Genomic DNA, 21,137 nt, shown 5'->3' on the forward strand with positions numbered 1-21,137 from the left:
CTGCCTTAAAGGACCCCCCATGCCTGCCCAGCCCTGTCTGCGTCTCCCTCCAGGCCAGAGAGATACTTGTAGAATTGGGAGGAGGGGGACTGAGCGTGAATCGTCCTTCCGGTCAGGATTCTGTGATGTGAGTGTGTGTGTGTGAGAGAGAAAGAGAGAGAGAAGGAAGGGATGGGAGCCTTCTCTGAAGAGCGGAGAGGGCGAGATGGGAGAAGGGAGACAGGGCCGTCTTCAGCAGAGTCTAGGAATACCTCTGTAAGGCAGAAATCATCTAAAAAGACTAACCTGCCCTCCCACCCCCGTATGGCTGCGAGGTCGTCCCTATCCTGCGCTCCTCTGTCTGCAGTGTGCACGGCCTTCTAACCCTGGAATAAAGGTGATTGACTGTACCGCATCCGACTGAATTCTAGAGTTTCTGTGAAGGAGCCTTTGGCTGGGAAGGGAGGGGAAATAATACCCCAAGTCCCTCCCTGCGGCCTCGAACAGCGGCCGGGAAAACACCGAGTGCCACCCTCCCGCTCCCCGCCCCCTAAGCAGCCCCGAGCTCTGGGGCCTGGTCCACGGACAGCGGCTCCAGCTGGAGGCCCAGCCCGGAAACGTGGCCGTCACAGACCAAGCCGCCTCCACCTGCAGTAAGGACAGGGCCAGGCACCTACACTGGACGGAACAGAACTAGCCCACCGTGAGCGAATGGGCCACGCATCACACACACAACAGTGGTCAGAAAGAAAAAAAAAAGCTTTACTGAGAGAAAATACACAACAAATTCCAGAGTGCGTGGTTTTCAGGCCACTCCAGCCCCCCAGCAGCCGTGGGAACGCAGACCACTGTGGCCACACGCCGCCTACCTCAGGGCGGAAGTGCAGCACTCACAGCTGGTCTGACAGTTGCTAAGAAACGGGCCAGGAGGAAGGAGTGTCTGGGACTCCATCCTTGCGCTGTTCCCTTCCTTCCCGGCCGCTTCTAGAAGCGCAGCGCCCGGGGTGCAGAGCTCCGGGACGGGCGCAAGGAGACGGCAGCACAAGCAACAGGCCGGAGCGCACCTGCGACTTCCACGGCCGTGACCGGCGACGAGACACGTGTCCGAGCCCCAGCCGCCTGCACCCTCAACGTGTCCCTCGGCCGCAAGGTCTCAAGAGGTGGACAGGCTGTAAAGGCCAGCCCAGGAGGGCTCTGGCGACTACGCTCTTCCCCTAGGAAGGGAGCTGCTAGGGGGAGGGGGGCGGCTTCAAGAGCGAAGCCGCTGACACTAGCGTGAACATGTCCTCTGTCACATACGGTAGGACAGTCTGCAGCGGCGGCCCCCTTTCCGAAGCCCGAGTTCAGTCAAGTTTTAAAGACGAGCCAGCCTCTGGTTGGGAGAGCCATCCTGGGGACCCCACAGGACAGGAGGAGAGGTAGGCGAGCTGAGGCAAAGAACGGAAAGGAATTAACTGTTTTCCCAACCCCAAAACCGTGGCAGGAGGCAAGGACGGGCCAAATTGAGACGCCTTCCATTCTGGAGCCTCCAAGAACCTAAGGGGTTCGCCCCGATCTCCACTGGCCACACACACAGGGTGGGCTGACCCAGTGCGACCGCGACATCGTGACTTCCGCGCTCTTTTCAGTCCCTTTATTGCGGTCAGAATATGTAGGTATTTAAACCGACAATAATTTTAACGTGATACATCCAAGTTTGACTTGCTTTTTAATATATTTATAGATATAAAATTAGGCCTCTAACAGTGACAGGGCAAAGAGATTGCTGCCACCAAACAACTTTGTTTTAAAAGTAACAGAAGAGGTAACACGTCCTTCTATCCTTCCTCCACTTCCGCCCCTCCTCCCGCTCCCCCCAGCCCCCCTCACCAGACTAGTTAGGGGTGACGGGATTAAGAGCGTGAACGACACATCATCAAGTGTGAAACACTGTGGGAAGTACAGAGGGTGAACGGGTGGGAAGGTAAGTGAAGAGTGTGGGGCGGTTAGGGGCTCTAAGGACTCCCCAGAAAAAACAAGATCCTGGGTTGGGGTTGGTTGGGGGGGAAAAATGCAACTGTCACAGACTTTTAAAAAATAAAGAAGAAAAAGGCCAAAAACCTAAACCAGAGAGAGAGGGGCACTCCTCCCACCCCCACTCTGGCCCATGGGTACTGAACAGCCGGTCATCCCCGCCCCCCACCCAAGAAACAAGGGAGATTAAAGAAAAGGAAACCCCATTCCCTACCCCAAACCAGTTAACAAAATAGGCTCCCCCCTCCCAAAAAACAAGGCTTTGGGGAGAGGCCCTTTCTGCTGAGCCCTGTGCACCTCTCCACGGAGCCCATCCCGGGTGTGGCTCCCGCTCTTAGCTACTCCGCGGGTTCGCTCCCCCTCCGGTCTTTCTCCTGGGATGTCTTTCTTTTTTATCTAAAGCAAAAAGTCCAAAGTGCGTGTCTGCTGAATGGAAGGGCCTGGCACAAGAAAGGGCTGTCCAGGCAGGATCGGGCCAGCAGGCCCCGCCCGCCCCTCCTGGCGACGAGGCCTCAGGACGGCATGCACTGCACACGGTCGGGGCCCTCGTCCTCGTCCGATGTGTCTGAGGAGCTGGGAGACTCCTCGGAGTCGGCGTCTGGGGCCCCAACCCCGGGCTCTCGCCAGCGCTGTAGGAAGGGAAAGGCTCTGTCAGTAACTGCCCTGGAACGAGGACAAGCCTGTTAGGTCTTGACTCTCTTCCGGACGCTCCAGGCCAGGGGTCAGCAGAATTCTTCCTCAAGGGCAGATAAGAGCTACGAGAGTCACGGGCCACAACCCTGCTGCGACTACGCGCGGCGCGGCGCGGCTGTTGCTGCAGGGAAGCGGCAGCAGACAACAGGAATGAATGGGATGGCTGTGTTCCAATAAAACTTTATTGCAAAAAACAGGCAGCATGCCAACTGCCAGAGTCTGCTAACCCCTGCCGCTGGCCTCTCGGGCATAAGGATGAAAAGACGGTGCCCCTGACACTTATTTCTTCTCAACTCCGCCGGCACGCTCCCGCCTCCCGAGGACAGCACTGTGTGTGTGGCGACGGCGAACAGAGAGCAGACACCGCCCGTTCTGCCTGGCCACAGCAGGGCTCCGGTGGGGCCGGACGACCACGGCTCGGACACCCAACCCAACCACCGATCTCTTTTTAAAGTAGCGAGTAAGTGTGCCCTGAACTGTTTTACCCTGGAAAGAGTCACTGCCCTTGGAGCTCGCCTGCCGTGGCTGCTTACCCGGTGGTGGCGTCTCTGTCTCAGGTGGTGCATGAGGAACCAGAGCATGTGGCTGTCGAACAGGTCGGTGTGGTGCAAGCTGTCTTCGTCCCGCTCCCGCTTGTTCTTCTTTATCACCTGGAACCCAACGGGGGGCGGGGGCGGGGCGGCCATGGACAGGGGCCCTGGGCCACCCGGGCTGGCCCTCCATCCCCGGGAAAACCTCCCCGACAAACTGTGCTGCTGCAGGGGAGCGAGACCACATCGGGAAAGGAGGGACCGGGCTCACCTACTCGGGAGGCTGGGAAGCCCTGAACTAGAACGATTCTTCCTCCGGACGCCCGACCCCCGGCCCAGCGGCACGACAGGCACTCCGCAGCTGCCCTGGAACCCCGCGCTGGGGCCACTCCCCGAGCGCCCACTGCGGCCGGCCAGGGGCGGTGTGCGGCCGGGGCCTCTGAAGGGCGGGCAGCCAGCGGCTACCCCTCCCCACACCCGCCAGGACGCAGCGCGGAACGTGCACGTCCACGGTCAGCTACTCACGTCCTTCAGCCCTGTCAGCTCGGTGGAAGTTTCAGCTGTGGGTGCCCAGATCTTGACATCGTGGTCAAGGCCACTGGTTGCCAGCACAGGCAGGTGAGGATGGGGCTCGAGACAGTTCACCTGGCCGGGAAAGGAAAGCACAGGCTCAGGCGGGATGGGAACGGGCTTAAAAAACACCACTCACCTTGAGCCAAACATATTCCTCAACCAGAGCTGGGGCAGAGCTGGGAAGGCAGGCCCGACCGTCATGAGCATGGGCCCAGGGCCCTGGGGATGAAGGAGACACTGGACACAGACCGGGTATAAGACCAGGCCTCTCTCTCATTCCCTAAGCAGAGGCAGGGGTGGCCTCACCCTAGACACAGCCCCAGGGGTGGGCGGGTGACTGGTCAAGCTCACTGCTTGCTTCACGAAAAGGCAGTGAGGTCCAGATGACCTCATCCACTCCGGATTCCACAGCTCCGACTTGCCCAAAGATGGGGGGCAGGGGGTGGGGGTGGGGAGCCTCTCAGAGGCTTTCACGAAATGGCAAATTTTTTAAAAATGAAGAAAACAACAGCTGTCACTGAACGCCCGGAAGACAGTCCAGGGACGATTACATTCACTTGGCGCTGTGGACTTGAACTGGAGGGAGGTGCAGGCTGCGAAGAGGCAGCCCGCACGAGCGAGGAGGTAGGGGAGGCTCAAGTAGGCTTGAGAACCCTGCGCGCCCCGGGGCTCAGCACCCCGCTGTCCGCCCCGAAAGCCCGACAGGCTCAGCTCAAGCGTGGCACAATGCAGGAAGAGAGCTTCCCACAGCCCTGGTGTGCGCATCAGCCACCTCTGGGTACCGTCACGAAGCAGGGGAGATGTTCTCCCACAGATGGGCCGGCTTCTGGCTCAGGCAGCCTCCTTCGGTCTGGAGGCACCCATGCCCCCTGCTGTCTGATTGGGAAACATCACCTTCCAAGCGGCAGGGCAGGGTGGGGCGGGGTGGGACAGGGCAAGGCAGGCAGCTCCCAAGGCCACTGGTAGAGCTGGTCCCAGGTCGAGCTGCCAAAGCATTTTCGGGCTTTGAGTCAGATGAGGGAGAGACAGGAAAGGCCCGAGAAGGAAGAGGGTGTGGTCCCAGCCGCTCCTCACCCGCCCCCATCCCATCCCATCCCATCCCGCCCCGCAGCTGCCCTGTAGGCCAAGAAAACAACCCCTGGCAAAAAGCCTCCTTTATCTTCCACTTCTCTCTGGACCAGCCTCCTCCTGGCCTGCACACGCAGGGGGAGCAGCTGAGGGGAAACAGGAGCCAGTACCGGAAATAAAACTGACCCAGACTTCCAACCTTCTTCGTTCTTCCATTTGACAAGTAAATAAAAATGATCCAGAAAAAAACTGAAGCTAAAGCCTGAGCCTAAGAATAAAGCAGAAATCCTACTTCTCTTCTCCTTCTCTCATTCCCCATGGGGATCCCCAGTTTGTGTGGGGGCTCTCTTGGGCAGTGGGGAAGAGCTTCTGGCCTGTGCAGCACGAGGAGGCACTAGACCGGGCGCCACTGCCTGAGAATATGGTCAAAAGATCCGTGACCACTCACACACGCCAACCTGAGCTCCTCCATCCCCCTCCTGATAAGCCTCTGCTCCGCTCTATTCTGACCTAACCTCTGCTTGAGCGGGTCAGTAAACTCAGAACGCACAGAGGAGAAATTCCCTGGGACTTAAGGCTGAGGGCAAAACGGAGGGCAGAGCCAAGGGCGAGAGGCAGACAAGGAGCACACAGTACCTTGGCTGGAGCCTGCCCGGGGCGCTGGCAGAGAGCTTCTGGACCAGGCCCGTCTGAGCGCCAGGACTTACCCTGTCAGTAACACGCCTGAGCAGAGCGAAGAGCTCCAGCCTTAAGAGGACCGGACTGGGCGACGCAGGGATGGGAAGGGGCAGCGAAGTGCTTTGGGAGACTAGGGACTGTCTTCCAACATCATCCCCCCATCCGTCCCTGAATGGGAACAAAGAAAGGACTCGAGTTTGAGCCAAAACCAGACTTAAGAAACCTGGGCAAGGCAGACAAGAATGTCTAAGACCCCTCCTGGTTCTAAAATTCTACGTCATGATGAGCTGCTCTCTGCCTGCTTCGGAGGCCAGTGCCTGGTGACCCACTGCAGGCAAGTCAGGCCCAAAGAACAGAGGGGCCAAGCGAGGGCACACAGGTCATCAAGCTCCCCAGCTGGGAACCTTATTTCGGGGCATAGTCTCTCTAACTCTCCCTCTCGGGACCACTCAATCCAGGCCTGCGGCCCACCCATCCCGTGCAGGTGCCCTCCCCACCTGAGTGCCTGGATGCCTCGCCAACCCCGAGCCTGGCCAAGGTGAAAGCAAGCCGGCCTGCAAAGTGGGCTAGGGGAACGGGCAAGGGCTGGCCTGCGGGAGGGCACGCAGCCCCCCGTCTCTCTGGAACGGAATGCAAGACAGTTTAGGATCTACAAAGGATTCACTGGCCCCTTGTGACTTCCTTCTGACTACAGGCCTACTGTAGAACTCTCATGAGGACTCCGGTGTTTTAGTGTGGCCACTGCTGATGACAGAAGAGGACCTAGGGGAGAGCGGGACATGAAGCAGGCGACCGTGAGACACACCTTCCGGCTTGGGACCCCTCTCCACGTACGTGCAGGCCGTGGAAGCCTTGGATCTGTCCTGGCCCCAGGTCCCCAAAATTTAGACAAAACCAGAAAACAACCTGAAATGATTTCACAGCAGGGTAAGAAACACACAAGGAGGAGGAGTGCGACAGCAACGAACCGTTCTGAATTCTGCTGCGCTCTCAGGATGCGCCTACGGAGACGGCTGGGCGCTCTGCAGCCCCACGGAGCGCAGAAGGAACGAGGTGGGAGAGAAGCCGCGCCAGCTCGGCCGCTCCCCAGAGGCCCTGCAGCTCTGCCTACGGCGACCGGCACGATGTCTGCCGCACTGCCTCTCTTCTGCCACCCGAGACCCTTACGCTAGGAAGCCCCTCGACCCCCTTCCTAACTCTGGGTCTCAAAATGGAAAGAAATATATGGTTCGCTACATGCACACAGAAGCAGACCACGCTTCACTCCCCCACTCAGGGTCCCCGTGCTGCTTTTCTGCCCGGCCTCTGGGCAGGCGGCCTGCAGGTCAAAGGACAGGCATGGCAGGCCGCTTAGTCATTATTTGAAAATAAATTTTAAAAATTCTAAAAAATGAAAAAAAATTTTTTTTTGCCATGTTTGCTCTGTCTCCATTGGGCCCTTGTGGCTTCTATCCGCCGAGCCAGGAGCTGGTCAAGATCACTACTCCGCAGCCCGTCGGGGAAGAGGCATGAGCCTCGCGAGCGGCTCTGGCCCGGCGCAGGGAGGAGCGCCTCCAACTCCAGCGCTTTTCTTTTAGAAAAGGCGTCTGCCTCGAGATCCCTCATTCAAGCCAGAGGTTCTCTCCGAAGATCCCTTTCTCTCCTCAAGAAACCATGCTTTAGAGGGGCAGAAGACAGAAAAAGGGAGACAAGATCCCACCAAAACCTCGGCAGCGCCGGACGACCCCTGCTGTCACTGCGCCGGCTGGACCTGAGCCGCGGCGTCGCGGTGCCGGAGCGCCGCGGGCCTGCCGGGACCTACCTTCCGGGCGGGAGAGCGGGGAGCGCGGCAGCCCCGCGCGGCATACTCACCACGCCTCCCTTGTCCCCCTCCATGAACTGGACGATCTGGCAGGACGACTTCTCCCAGAGGAAGATGTGCCCGCAGTCACTGCCGCTGACCACAAACTCACTCTTGGGGCCGTAGAAATTGACGCCTTTTACTGAAATGATGAAGGAGGGAAGAAACCACTGGAGAGCTGGCATCGGGCCTGTGTGTATTTACCTCCTGGGGACCGGAGTTATTCACAAACTCTAAGTCAGCTAAGAGCCAAAGAAGTCCTCTCACTTTCACAGAACAAATCAAGCGACTGTGTGTATATTAGAGGCCAAAAATCACACCAGTCCCAGAAACGACTTCCGATCCCCCGCAGGGCTCCACGGGGCTGAGGGCCTGCGGTCCCCCAGCCGCTGCCTCGGCCGCCGTGGGCTCCGCCCTGTGGAGTGCCTCCAGCCTCACTGATGCCTTACTTGTCCCAGGCTGAGTCACCCCAGCTCCGAAGACGCGCAGGCAAACCTGTCTATGCCCGAGGATCACCCTGGGTCAGTGAGGGCTTCCCGGGCTGCCAGCAGGCCTGAGAATGAGGGCGGGCTAGGCCGCCGCCGCCATCAAGAGGCACGGGAACTGTGCCTGCTACCGAGACTCTCAAGGACACGGCTCCGGCCCCGAAATGCTGAGAGAAGCCGCGCATCCCAGCACCCCTGTGCGGCGCCACGGCCGTCATGGGATCGCACTCAGCTTCTCTCCGCCTGAGGACTACGTTCCAAGCACTGGTTCCTGGCCTGCCTCACCAGCTCAGAAGAAAAAGGACAAGTCACTGCTCTCCCCAAGTCAAACTTACGACGGGTACCTGTTAGGGGTGGTGAGCACAAGGAGCAGCGGCCATCCCAGCTCTTCCGTATGCTGGTGGCACACAGGGAGCTTTTAAAAAACCCCTATCCAGCTGCAGCCAATCCCAATTAAACCAGAATGTCTGGGGACAGAAGCCAGGCCTTAAAAGACTGGCAGGTGACTCTGTGGCGCCGCCGAGCTCAGGGACCACAAACACAATACACACGGCCCCTCTTTGCCGCAGCCTGGGGACGAGGCCCTGCCTCGTTCTGAAGACTTGCTGCCCCCTCCCGCCCTAGCGCCAGAAGCTCCTCACTCCTCCCGAGCCCCCGTTTCAGGCAATTCAGTGCCCCAGACTGAGGAGGGCTCTCCCAGACTCCCTAACAGCCTGTTAAGCCTGAAGTTACCTGAAATTTTTATTTTTTAAAAAAGATTTTATTTATTTATTTATTTGACAGAGATCACAAGTAGGCAGAGAAGCAGGTAGAGAGAGAGGAGGAAGCAGGCTTTTTGCTGAGCAAAGAGCCCGATGCGGGGCTTGATCCCAGAACCCTGGGATCATGACCAGAGCTGAAGGCAGAGGCTTAACCCACTGAGTCACCCAGGCGCCCCATTAGCTGAGATCGTGAGAAAACCACCTTCACTCACGTCTTCTTATGCCTGATTGAGGCCCCACCCCTGCAGGGAGAGAGGCTTCGGGACCACTGTGCTTGAGCACAGCACGCCCGCGGAAGCTCCAGCCCGATGAGGGACACCCTCTCACGGCCCTGACAGGCAGCCCCGTCCTGTCTGTGCAGCCAGAACGACACGCTGCAGTCCCTCGGCCAACCCCGGCGGCTAGGCGGACGAGCTTACCCGTGGCGTTATTCCGGTGGCCTTTGTATCTCTTCACGTACTGGGCCCCATCGCTGTGAGCGGAGTTGAAGAGGTAAATGTCTTCGTCGTTGTAGCTGGCCAGGAGCTCTGCCAAGAACAAGCACACAGCAGTGAAGGCAAAGGCTGAAACAGAGCTGGGACCAGGAGTGGGGGCTGGGGTGCAGCTTCTCGCCGGGAGCGCCCCCTCCTAACACCCCGCCAGAGCACCCATCTCGCTCCGCTGGAGCGGCAGGCAGGTCAGGCGTCCAGGGCGGACCGAGAACCCCTGCCGGCCCAAGGGCGGCAGGATGCTCGGGAACATCACACCCGTGAAGGCAGGAATGAGCCACAGGCCTAAGCACCTGCTCAGGAAGGAGCCTGGGCTTCGGGACGGGCACTGTGAGCCTCATCTGTGGCATTCTGCGGGCGGCGCCGGCCCCTCGAGGCTCGCCTGCGACAGCCTCCCACTGCGCGCCGGGCATCGGCAGCCAGACCCCAGCGGCTCCGGGGGAGCCAGAGCACAGCGGTGAGCGCTGGAGGGCACACGCCTCGCGGGCTCCGCAGCTCCCCAGACAGAGGGGCGTGCCAGCCGAGGAGCTGGGCCCTGCTCACGTACCTGTGCCGTCGTGGCTGTACACAAGACAGGTGATGTTTGCTTTGGACTCACTGTTCACCTGCAATAAGGAGCAGATACTGACTGATGCCCCACCCCCCGCCCCTCGTTACACAACCTTCAGGAGACAGGTTTTCCTTCAAACTCCCCTCTATCTTCTCCCAGAGAGTGAAAGAGAGAGAGAGAGAGAGAGGCGCAGAGGCAGAGACAGGAGTACAACGAGTGAAACGTGGCCAGCTCAGGGGAGAGGGCTTCCTGCTGGTTTTCTGTGTGCCAGCCATGGGACAGACACGCTCTGGCCTCCGGCCTCACCATCACAGGGCAAGGCGATGACCTTTACCTCTACAGTCTGTGACCAAGAAAACCTAGGCTAACAGAGATAAAGTGACTGCCCAAGATCGCAAAGCTGGTAAGTGGCGGAGCTGGGACTCAAATCCAGGGAACGGACTCGGAAGTCCAAGCAACTCCATGCCAACGATTCTGGGGACAGCCCTGGGCTTGAGTTAGGAAAGCTGAGAACCACTGGCCCCTTGTGAATCTTACCAGGTGGTGAGGACAGAATTTCTTGAGCACTCCATTGTTCTCATTCTCATCGATTTTTCGCTGGTCGTAAATCCTGTAACAGAAGAAACAATAAAATGTTAAAATTTAACGAGCGCCCAGGGCGCCTGGGTGGCTCAGTCATTAAGCATCTGCCTCCAGCTCCGGTCTTGATCCCCGGGAGTCCCACATCGGCTCCCTGCGCTCAGTGGGGAGCCTGCTTGTCCCTCTCCTTTTCTCCCTGCTTGCGCTCTCCCTCACTCTCTGTCAAAAAAAAAAAAAAAAAAAAATTAAAAATTAAAAAAAAAAAAAAAAAACCCAAAACTTACAAACTGATCCCTTGGATCACTGCAAAGCAGGGCAGGAAGAGCCGGGAGCTGGACGTCAGGTCAGATAAAGGACGCACGGCGCCGGGATTCCGGCTCCCACTCCTCCCGGAAGGCCCTCCTCTCCCGGCCCTTTCCGGATCCTGACTCTCATCCAGACCCTCCCCAGCTCTAGCGGGAGCCCTACATCACGTGAACCCGAGTGCCTTCTCGCTGCTCTCCGCTTTTAACCGCTCACTGCTTGTTTCCACTGGAAACTCCCCAACAGCCTTTACTGCTACAGAGGCCAGGCTTCTAGAAGCCCGTGGGTCTTCCAGCCTGTCTTGGCCTCTAAGTTGGCCCGTTCACCCTCTGGCTCCTCACCGTGACGACTACACCCCCCGCCCCCGCCAGGATCTCCTCAAGACCGCTTTCCTCCTGCCTTCACTCCCACCCAACCCCTGTCACCCCTCCTCATCTCTGTGATCCACACTCTGACCCTCCATTCCAACACCTAGGACAGATGTCATCAGCCAGGTCCCCCGTCAGGTGCGGGCCATTCGGGAGGAACAAGCCGCCGCCGGTGCACTTCCCCGACCTCGGCGCGCCTCTCCGCAGCTGTGCCTTCCCCGCTCTGAGTCCAGTCCTCGACCTCTCCCTCGTGCCTGTCTGCCCATTTCCCAAACACGCTCCCCCGCTCCTGACTTTCCACTATTGCTCTTCTGTCCTTCCCTCTCAGAGGCAAACTACTGGAAAAAGCACCTGCGTTCAGTGCTGTCGCGCCGTTTCCTCTTCCCTTCTCAATCCGTTCCGATCTAGCTTGGGCCCTCAACCCGCTGGTGAGGCCTCCCTGGCCCGAGTCACCCGGGGCCCGACAGCCTCCACCCACAGGCCGCTCTCTGGGCCTCCCCTCTCCCCTGGACACCATTCGGGCGGTGGCCAACCACCCCCTCCCGGCCTTCACGAGCTCGTCCGTCCTTCTCTCTTCAACGCTGACACTCCCCGGAGCTTTGGTCTGAAGCTCTCCTCTGACTCTACAGGGAAACCCTGACGTAGAGGGAGGTTCGGCCTAGGTTATTTGTAGCATCCTTCTAAGTGACTTCCTTGCTCAAGCTGTTGCCAGCGTTTTTCTAAAATGCAACATTTTATGCAAATTCCCCGCTTAAAATCTCTCCAGTGACTCTGTATTTTTCTCCTAAATAAAGTCCAAACTCCATCTCTTAGGACTCTCCACCTCTTCTCCAAGAAGCTGTACCTTATACCAGAATAAGCAGAAAAGAGCGAGGCTTCCTCGAACACACTGTGTCACGGGTCACAGCCTTTGTCCTACCTCGACCCGCAGCGGCCCCTCTACCCGCCATCCTCATGTCCCGTTCGGTTTGAGGATTTCCTCTGTGAAAAAGAACAGTGTGGAAAAGTGGTTTCTCCCATGTTTAAGGAGTCTGAGGTCAAACACGGACTCTGCTGCTTAGCAGTGGAGTAATCCTGGGCATGTACTTAACAATCTGTATCCTTAATATACCTGTTTCTCCAGAATGCTCCTCAAAGGCGAGGTCTATTTAACTGTGGGCTAGCACTAGGGTGCTCAGTAAGCGCGGGAGGAACGGAGGAATGAATCAATACATGTCTGTGTTCCCCACAACTTCCTGCTTTAACGTCCTGCATTAAGAGAATTGTCCGGGGGGCGCCTGGGTGGCTCAGTGGGTTAAGCCGCTGCCTTCGGCTCAGGTCATGATCTCGGGGTCCTGGGATCGAGTCCCGCATCGGGCTCTCTGCTCAGCAGGGAGCCTGCTTCCCTCTCTCTCTCTCTGCCTGCCTTTCCATCTACTTGTAATTTCTCTCTGTCAAATAAATAAATGAAATCTAAGAGAATTGTCCGGAAATGTCTGCTAAGTGAACCCCGAAAAAAGAAAAGACAAACAGGAGACTGCTACTGCCAAGTACTCCTCCTCAGCAAACACAGCAGCTGATCATCTGATGTAAACAAAGCCTAATCAACAGCTCTTAAATATCACTAAGCCACCATAAACTCTCTAAGTCAGCAAATTAGTAAAACATATTTAAGTATTCAATATTTTGGTGTATGGCCTTTCGGTGTTCCTCGGTATGTAAGGCTCTCTGCTCTTCCTCCTTTTTTTTTTTTTTTTTTTTAAAGCTTTTATTTATTTATTTGACAGACAGAGATCACAAGTAGGCAGAGAGGCAGGCAGAGAGAGAGGAGGAAGCAGGCTCCTTGAGGAGCAGAGAGCCTGATGCGGGGCTGGATCCCAGGACCCTGAGATCATGATCTGAGCCGAAGGCAGAGGCTCTAACCCATTGAGCCACCCAGGCGCCCCCAGAGACTTTTTCTTTTCAGCAGTTTTAGGTTTACGATACTATCCGGGGGTGGCAGGGGTTTCCCTCACTCTCTGCCCGCACACACATCACCTCAACACTATCAACACCCCTCACCAGAATGGTTTTTGTTGGCTTTTACCAAGGATGAACCTACATTGACACATCTGTGACCACCCGGGCATTTGCTCCTGATGCATTTTCTACAGGTTTAGACAAATGTCTGACACAGATCCATTGTTATGATACCATACGGAGCATTCTCACTGCCCTGAAAATCCTCTGTGCTCTGCCTGTTCCTCTCTTCCCCGCCCCCACCCCTAAAAAGCACTAGCATTTTTATCGCGTCCATAGTTTTTTGCCTTTTCCTGAATGTCATATGCTTGGAATCATATAGTATACAGCCATATCAGATTGGCATGTTTTAAAGTTAGTAACACGCACTTTATGGTCCTCTGTGTCTTCATGTCTTGACGGCTCACTTCTTCTCGAGCACTGAATCCTGGTCCAGCATCTGGATGTACCAGTTTATCCATTCACCGACTCAGGGACACCACAGTTGTTTCCAAGTTTTGCCAACAGCGAAGAAAGCTGCTCCACACATCCGTGTACAGGTGTCCGAGCGCACATACTTCTCAGCTCCACTGGGCAAACACCAAGGAGCACGGCTGCTGGATGGTGCAGGAATATCATGTTTAGTTGTGTGTGAAACCACCAACTGCTTCCGGTGTGGCTGTACCGTCTCGCACTCCCACCAGCAATAAATGAGCGTTCCTGTGGCTCCGCATCCCAGCCAGCATCTGCTGTTGTCAGTGTTCGGGAGCAGTATCTCGTCATTTAGTATGCATTTTCCTGATGACAGGAACATCCTTTTACGTATTTATTTGCGATCTGTATACCTTCTTCAGCAAGATGTCTGTGTTAAGGTCTTAGACCCATTTTTTAATTGGTCTGTTTTCTTGTCGAGTTTTAAGAGCTCTTCGTGTATTTTACGTAACAGTCTTATATCAGATATGCCTTTTGCAAGTACTTAATCCCAACCTGTGATTTGTCTTCAGATTCTTTTGCACAGAGAAGTTTTTTATTTTAATGAAGTGTACCTTATCAACTATTTCACAAATCATGTTGCTGGAATCATATCTAAAAAGGCATCACCACTTTTTGTCCAATGTCTCAGCAAGACTGCAGGCGTGGCCGCTGCGCTCCAAGCCTCCCAACACCTGCTCCAAGCCTCCCAACACCTCCGAAGGACAAGAAGGAAGATGCCGGAAAGCCGATCAAAAAAGACAAAGGCCCAGTGAACAAATCTGGGGGCAAGGCCAAAAAGAAGTGGTCCAAAGGCAAAGTCTGGGGCAATCTCAGTAACCTGGTCGTGTGTGACAAACCAAAATGTGACTAACTCTATAAGGAAGTTCCCAACTCTAAGCTTGTCACTCTAGCTGTTGTCTCTTAGAGACTAAGGAGGCGACATCCTCTGGCCAGGGCAGCCTTTCAGGAGCTCCTCAGCGAAATCCTGACTGAATTGGTCTCAGAGCACCGAGCACAGAGCTCAGGGAGCGTCCGCCAGCAGCGCCGAGCGAGGGGGTGCCCGAGCTGCCAGTGAAGATGCATGAACAGAGCCGCGACTGGACATTCCGGAAAATAACACTTTGGGGGTGCCCGAGCTGCCAGTGAAGATGCATGAACAGAGCCGCGACTGGACATTCCGGAAAATAACACTTTATTAAATAAAAATAAAAGCCACCACCATACCAAAGGCCATCCAGGTTTTCTCCTATGTGATCTTCTATAAGCTGTATAGGTTGGGGTTTTACTTTTAGGTCTGTGATCAGTCCGAGTCAGTTTTTGTGAAGGGTGTAGGGTCTGTCTAGACTCCGTTTTCCACGTGTAGCCGCCCAGCTGCTCTAGCACCGCAAGCAGAGCCTGCGGCTCCACTGTACTGTCCAGGCTCCTTTGTCAAAGATACTTCGACTACATTTACGTGTGTCAATGTAAGGGCTCTCTGCGCTGTTCCACTGACTACTCGTCTCTTCTTCTGACGATACTGCACGTCTCCATGACTACAACTTTATGGGAAGTCTCGAAGCTGGGGGTATCAGTCCTCCAACTCTGTTCTTCCCCTTCCGTACTGTGTTGGCTATTACAGATCTCTTGCCTCTCTATATAAATTCTAAAATCAGTTTATCACCATTCACAAAATAACTTGCTGGGATTTTTACTGGAATTGCACTGAATCAACAGATCAAGTTGAGAAAGAGTGACATCTTCACAACACTGGTTCTTCCCATGCCCTTCAAATCCAGCGTGGCTTCAGCACAGTCTCAACACCCTTATGGCATCTCCACAGGCCTTCAGGCACGCATTAGTTTGTTACTACCTTAAGCCTCTCTCTTCCCTCCTCACCTCTTCTCCCCCCCTCCACACCCCGACCTGCCCCTGCCCTTTATCTAGCGTTCTCTCCCCGTGTTGCTGATATCGGCCTAAGGACAGAAAAGCAAAGGGACTATTTATTGAGTGTTTATCAGCCAGGGCCTATACCAAATCCTTTACCAATATATTTACATGTCAACACACCAGGATTCATTCATTCGGTATTTTCTCCTTTTCTTCACTGGCGTCAATTCGTAAACCTAATCCTACCTAAGTAGGATCCAGTAGTAGGCACCCACACCTCCACCACCTCCATTTACCTACTTTTTCCTTTCTTCCCCCCTCCCCTTTTTTGGCTATAGGCCAAAAAGCAGATCTCTCTAGGCTTCCTTTACATGCTTCTTCACAATACTAAACCAAAATTCAGTGTTCATGATGCAAAGGCCTTGAGGAGGAGTAAGCAATTTCTCTGTATTCCCTTGAAGGAATTCCTTCAGGCTAGGAATGAAAGCTAATGGCATCATGATACAAAATATTCATCAAAAATATTTTCAGATTTGTACTGGAAGATAAGCTCTTTAGGACCCTTCAAAGAAATAATCAGAAAGGGGAAATCCGGGGCGCCTGGGTGGCTCAGTGGGTTAAAGCCTCTGCCTTCGGCTCAGGTCATGATCCCATGGTCCTGGGATCGAGCCCCACATCAGGCTCTCTGCTTAGCAGGGAGCCTGCTAAAATGTTGAAACTGATTTCCAGCCTTAGTCTAACCCTGGCAACATTATCAGCTTTGGATTAAGGCATCATCAACTGCAGTTCTGGATAAAGCCAACTGCTCTAGTCTCCTCCAAACATCAAGGACCTAGTGGTTGGATTATCTACAGAAACAGACTTCTCAAGCAATCCAAAGCTCTAACTAAGCAGAAAATCCAAACCAGGAATTTCAGTAAATGCTTTATATGGAGGAGGCAGCACCTGACAACTATAACCCTTTTCGATCAATAGCTTATTTAAACAAAACAAAACACTATTCCTACGTATTTACTACTGGTGAATAAAGGATAAGAATTTGGAAAGCAAGGGACACGGGAAATAGGCACAACGCTGTCTAATTCTCTTGTGGCAGGATTCTTGAACAAGGGAAGGTCATCTTTCATGTATTTCTAAAAACATCCTCTAACCCCATGATATATACCAGTGAGATTAATTTCAGAATCCAGTTATGGAAAAAAAAAAGTGCTCTTATTTTAAAAGGAAAATAATGCTTTTCACCCCCCACCCCAATCAGAAAAGCAAAAAAATCACTCATTTTTCTAGCGATCCTCTCCCTCCTCCTCCTCAAACCGATGATCCCTGAGCAAAGCGGGAGAGTATAACCAGAGAAACAGAGTCCAATAAGCCAACTGGGTAGGGAGGGGATACAGTTTGTGACTAAGGGCCAGAAGGAAACTAAGTGATACACATGGGGACTGAAGCTCTGAACTCTTTTCCTTAGGATATGCCTCAACAGCCTGTGTTACAACAAACATTCACAGTAACAAAGATATCACTAAGGAGAAGGAAAACTGGCTCATGACAGTGGGAGTCAAAAATCCAGAGCTCACACTGAGTACTCCCACTCACATCATTTCTGTATCTGAAGCCAGACTTCAAAATTCCTAGTACATGTTAATTTATATATGAAAAATGGTGGAAAATATTTACTAATACACTGATTGCTAGTAAACCCAGATTTAAGTCACAGCTGCTATATGGGGACCTTGGTCAATTCATCAAACTTCTTTAAAACGTGGCAATCTCATATGCCTGGAGCATCTGCCTTCAGCTCGGGTCATGATCCCAGGGTCCTGGGATGCAGCCCACCATCAGGCTCCTTACTCAGCAGGAAGTCTGCTTCTCCGTCTGTGCCCCGCCCCCCCCCACCAAACCCACCCCATGCTTTCTCTTGCGCGCTGTCTCAAGTCAATAAAATTAAAAAAAAAAAAAAAAAAAAGAACTTGACGATCTCTGTAATATGGTAAGCTACCCCTCAGGAATTCCCACTGCTACATCACGGAACAGAATGCCTCAGAAGAAGCTTAAGCTCTTTGGAAGAGGGTAAAAAGTTCAAGACGGTGGTTAATGGATTCCGAGCCCATTCTCATGGGCCACAAAGGACCCCTGGTGGTCCCCAATGCATCAGTCTCTAAGTCTTAACACAAAAGAGGCAGACTCACCTTACAAACTGATCTCGTCCACCCACTGCAAACTGGTGGGTACTGGCGGGATTCACGTAGATCGTATACAGCCCCACTTTCTTCTCCTTCTCTTTTGTCACCACCAGTTTCCTTCAAGAGCAGAAGAGTGTAAAAGTTATATTCTCTAAAAGACCCAGATGGTCATGACAATAGAGAGCACAGGGAGTAATGCAGACACAGCTAGTAAGACCAGATTCTCTGGGCGCCGGGATGGATCAGTCGACTGTTAAGCATCTGCCTTCAGGTCATGATCCCAGGGTCCTGGGATCGAGCCCCGCAACGGGCTCCTGGCTCGGCAGGAAGCCTGCTTCTTCCCTCTCCCACTCCCCCTGCTTGTGTTCCCTCTCTCACTGTGTCTCTCTGCCAAATAAATAAACAAAATCTTTTTTAAAAAAAAGAAGACCAGATTCTCACTGTGAAACCAAGAAAAAAGCGGTTTTGTTTTGAACACTGGAACAAGAAAAAAACAAAAATCACCTCCACATATATTTAATAAATGCTACCTTGGGGAAGGAAAAACAAAAGTGGAGTGAAGTCATTTTCTGGTGTTCCTCAAGACGTGTAAATTCAAGTACATGAAAGTACTGCTTCTCAGGTAGTGTCGGTTTAGCCGGAGTCCGACACGATGAAAAGCTATCATTAAACAGACGATACCACCCACATCTTCCCATCGATATAAATACATCCTCCCAATCCATCTGGGAGCAGGGAGCAAGAGGAGGATGAATCATAAAAACAGTGGCCAGAAAAGACCTTAAGGTTAGAATCCACCTCCTAGGAGCACCGAGGGCTCCTAGTGGCTCAGTCAGTCAAGGTCTGCCTTCAGCTCTGGTCATGATCGAGCCCTGAGTCGGGCTCCCTGCTCAGCGGGGAGACTGCTTCTCCGTCTCCCTGTGTCCCTCTCTCCCTTGCCTGTGCCCTCCTTCTTTCTCTCTCTCCCAAATAAATAAAATCTTAAAAAAAAAGAAAGAAAAGAATCTACTTCCCAGATTCCACAGAAGTGTCACTTCCAAGCCAGCTCTAAAAATGCACATGGAAAAATGACAAGCCTCAGCTCTAACACGGGACGGCCCAAAGGAAAGCAGCATTCTTCCTTATCTGAAGCAGGTGAGGAGAGATTCGTATGGAGGCAGCTATTTCTAAAACTGGAAATCATCTCTAAATTACTCCTCTCGTTGTACCACAAAAAAAGGGCGATCCTTAGGAGGTCTTTGGGGTCCTGAGTAAAAGCCTCTAAAATTTTAGTTTTAGCCAGAAGATTCTGGCTAAATAGCCCTACCTGTCCCAGCTTAAGGGTGGCACTATGAATACTTTTCCCGAATCCAAGTGTCCAGCCAGTCAAATATGCTATCATAGAGATTAATGAATTTACAGGAAAGGAAAGACAGGGAAGGAAAGGGCTGGGTTCTAGCTTTCGTTTTTAATTCTACGGTTTTGTGCATTCTGTTGTTATGGAAACTGAAAGAAATATAACCATGACAACGAGTTTCTTTGTAAAGAAATGATTTTAGCATCTTCTCTGCATGGTCAAAGTCACTCCAGTCTAGAACTGCTCTAAGCAAAGTGGAGAGATTTTTTTTTTTTTAAAGATTTTATTTATTTATTTGTCAGAGAGAGAGGGAGAGAGAGTGAGCACAGGCAGACAGAGAGGCAGGCAGAGGCAGAGGGAGAAGCAGGCTCCCTGGGGAGCAAGGAGCCCGATGTGGGACTCGATCCCAGGACGCTGGGATCATGACCTGAGCCAAAGGCAGCTGCTTAACCAACTGAGCCACCCAGGCGTCCCGCAAAGTGGAGAGATTTTACTTGATTTTAAAATCTCTGCAGCTTTTCACTGAAGCACTACCTGGGGGGGCACCCGGGCAGCTCGGTCAGTTAACGTCTGCCTTCAGCTCAGGTCATGATCCTAGTGTCCTGGTATCAAGCCTGCTTGTCCCTCTCCCTCTGCCCCTCCTGCCCCCTAACTTACGTGCTCACATGCAGTCCCTCAAATAAATGATAAATAAAATCTTGAAAAAAGAAACAGTGCATGAAAGTCATGAAAATGAATGTCATTAAGGAAAACACACATTCACAACCCTCAAAAACACAAGGTAGAAAACATATCCAAACTGAGTTTAAGGAACAAAACTAGCACAGAGGAGAGGCCGCTCGAATCAGGTCTCAGTCGGGGAAAAGCAGATGCTGCTGCTCTTCACAAGATCATCTCATCTTCTCAGCAATGTGGATTTTCAGAAGGAGAGAGGCAGACAAACATAAGGTTGACCATGTGGAAGCAGAAGGAAGAAACTGAAGGGACAGATTACGAGAGAGGGCTCCGCCACGCTGTAATCCTGACAAAGAACTCGATCTTTCTAATGCCTCAATGTACTCATCGGAAACGAAAAATTCTCTCCCAATGGATAAATGCAGAGTACCATGGGGTTTCCAGAGAGCTGGCTATAAAAATGATTAATCATGGCAGCAGGTGAAAAGAAAAAAATTTTTTTCGTATCAGGAGGAGGAGGCACACGAAAGCATAAGAAACAAACTTACCAAATTTTGCCTTAAAATTTGCATTTTTAAAAATAATTGAATAATGTTATTATTTGTTTCAGGGGTACAAGGTCTGTGATTCATCAGTCTTACTTTTAGTGAGCAGGTATGTTCCAACAAAAAGGGAAAAATAACTACAGATCAGGGCAAAGAAGAGTATTTCAAACGGGCTTCCACTGGCTAAAGGAATATCCCAGCCACAGCTCCAAACCCAACTCTTCCTAAAATGTCAGCCAGTCTCACCAGCGTCCAGAGACTTAGCTATCATAAATACACAAAAGAGAGGTTCCCGTTAAGCCAGCTTCACACAAGGATGCCTCTGATGTGTGGATGTTCATGCACTAGCTTCACACATAAAGACAGTTGGACTTTCCAGCCATGACCTTACATGCGGGCCCCCACCTCAGTCAAGCTTTCTACTACTTCTTCAGCCCCTAAAGCAAAAACTTCTTGAAAATTCAGTCTCTTATTTCCCCGAATCCAGAATCTGGGCCTCCTCCTCCTTCAAGCTTCTCCTATATTCCCTCTTTGAATTTCTAGCCCACCCGTCAGTGCTTGCATCCAGAGCCACTGCTCCTGTCATTTCATTCCAAATTCAGTAATCTGCCCAAGTCATCTGTTTTGCCCGCGACATGGTCTCCAACTTCTTGTGATCTAACAGTGGTTTTCCTATGAGCTAGTGCACAGGGTAAGCTCCCACTCTGTTTCACAACTCTCTATCAGAGCAGACCAAACAAACTTAGCCCACTGGTTGCATCCTTGAGCTTCCCCTCCCCTCTGGAACTAAAGAAAGAAAATAACAAGGGGCACCTGGTGGCTCAGTCAGTTAAAGTAGCTCCTTCTGCTCAGGTCAAGATCCCAGTATCCTGGGATCAAGCCACATCGGGCTCCCTCTCTCTCTCATAAATAAAATCTTAAAAAATAAAGAAAAATAGAAGTCTAATAATAACCAATCGTGAGATTATATTTCCTAAATTAGCTTATCTTCTACTCGTATGTTTTGTAAATCATTAACATCCCTTAGTTAACATTGGTAATGACATACACGACTTGTTATAAGTTTTAACACTAATGAGACCATAAATAATGTAGATAACTCCTTAACAACGTAGCAATTAAATAAACTGTTATAATAAACCACTGCTTTAACTACCATGGTTAAATAGACCTTCA

At 52.7% G+C, this 21,137-nt stretch overlaps 1 protein-coding gene across 4 annotated transcripts in view; it reads right to left on the reverse strand.

Annotated features, from left to right (window-relative positions):
* Positions 1-720: 720 nt before the first annotated feature.
* Positions 721-21,137, reverse strand: part of DCAF8 (DDB1 and CUL4 associated factor 8) — a 41,257-nt gene continuing 20,840 nt past the window's right edge. For all 4 annotated transcript variants that reach the window (XM_044266678.1, XM_044266677.1, XM_044266676.1 and 1 more), the window contains 8 exons: positions 17,412-17,522; positions 10,196-10,268; positions 9,656-9,713; positions 9,040-9,147; positions 7,386-7,516; positions 3,741-3,860; positions 3,219-3,335; positions 721-2,621 (listed from right to left, as the gene is read on the reverse strand). In XM_044266678.1, coding sequence (XP_044122613.1) covers positions 2,505-2,621; positions 3,219-3,335; positions 3,741-3,860; positions 7,386-7,516; positions 9,040-9,147; positions 9,656-9,713; positions 10,196-10,268; positions 17,412-17,522 — 835 coding nt within the window. In that variant the 3' untranslated portion in view covers positions 721-2,504. The remainder of the gene's footprint in view (positions 2,622-3,218; positions 3,336-3,740; positions 3,861-7,385; positions 7,517-9,039; positions 9,148-9,655; positions 9,714-10,195; positions 10,269-17,411; positions 17,523-21,137) is intronic.

This window comes from Neovison vison, chromosome 10 (assembly GCF_020171115.1).
Source record: "Neovison vison isolate M4711 chromosome 10, ASM_NN_V1, whole genome shotgun sequence".
NCBI classification, from domain to species: domain Eukaryota; kingdom Metazoa; phylum Chordata; class Mammalia; order Carnivora; family Mustelidae; genus Neogale; species Neogale vison.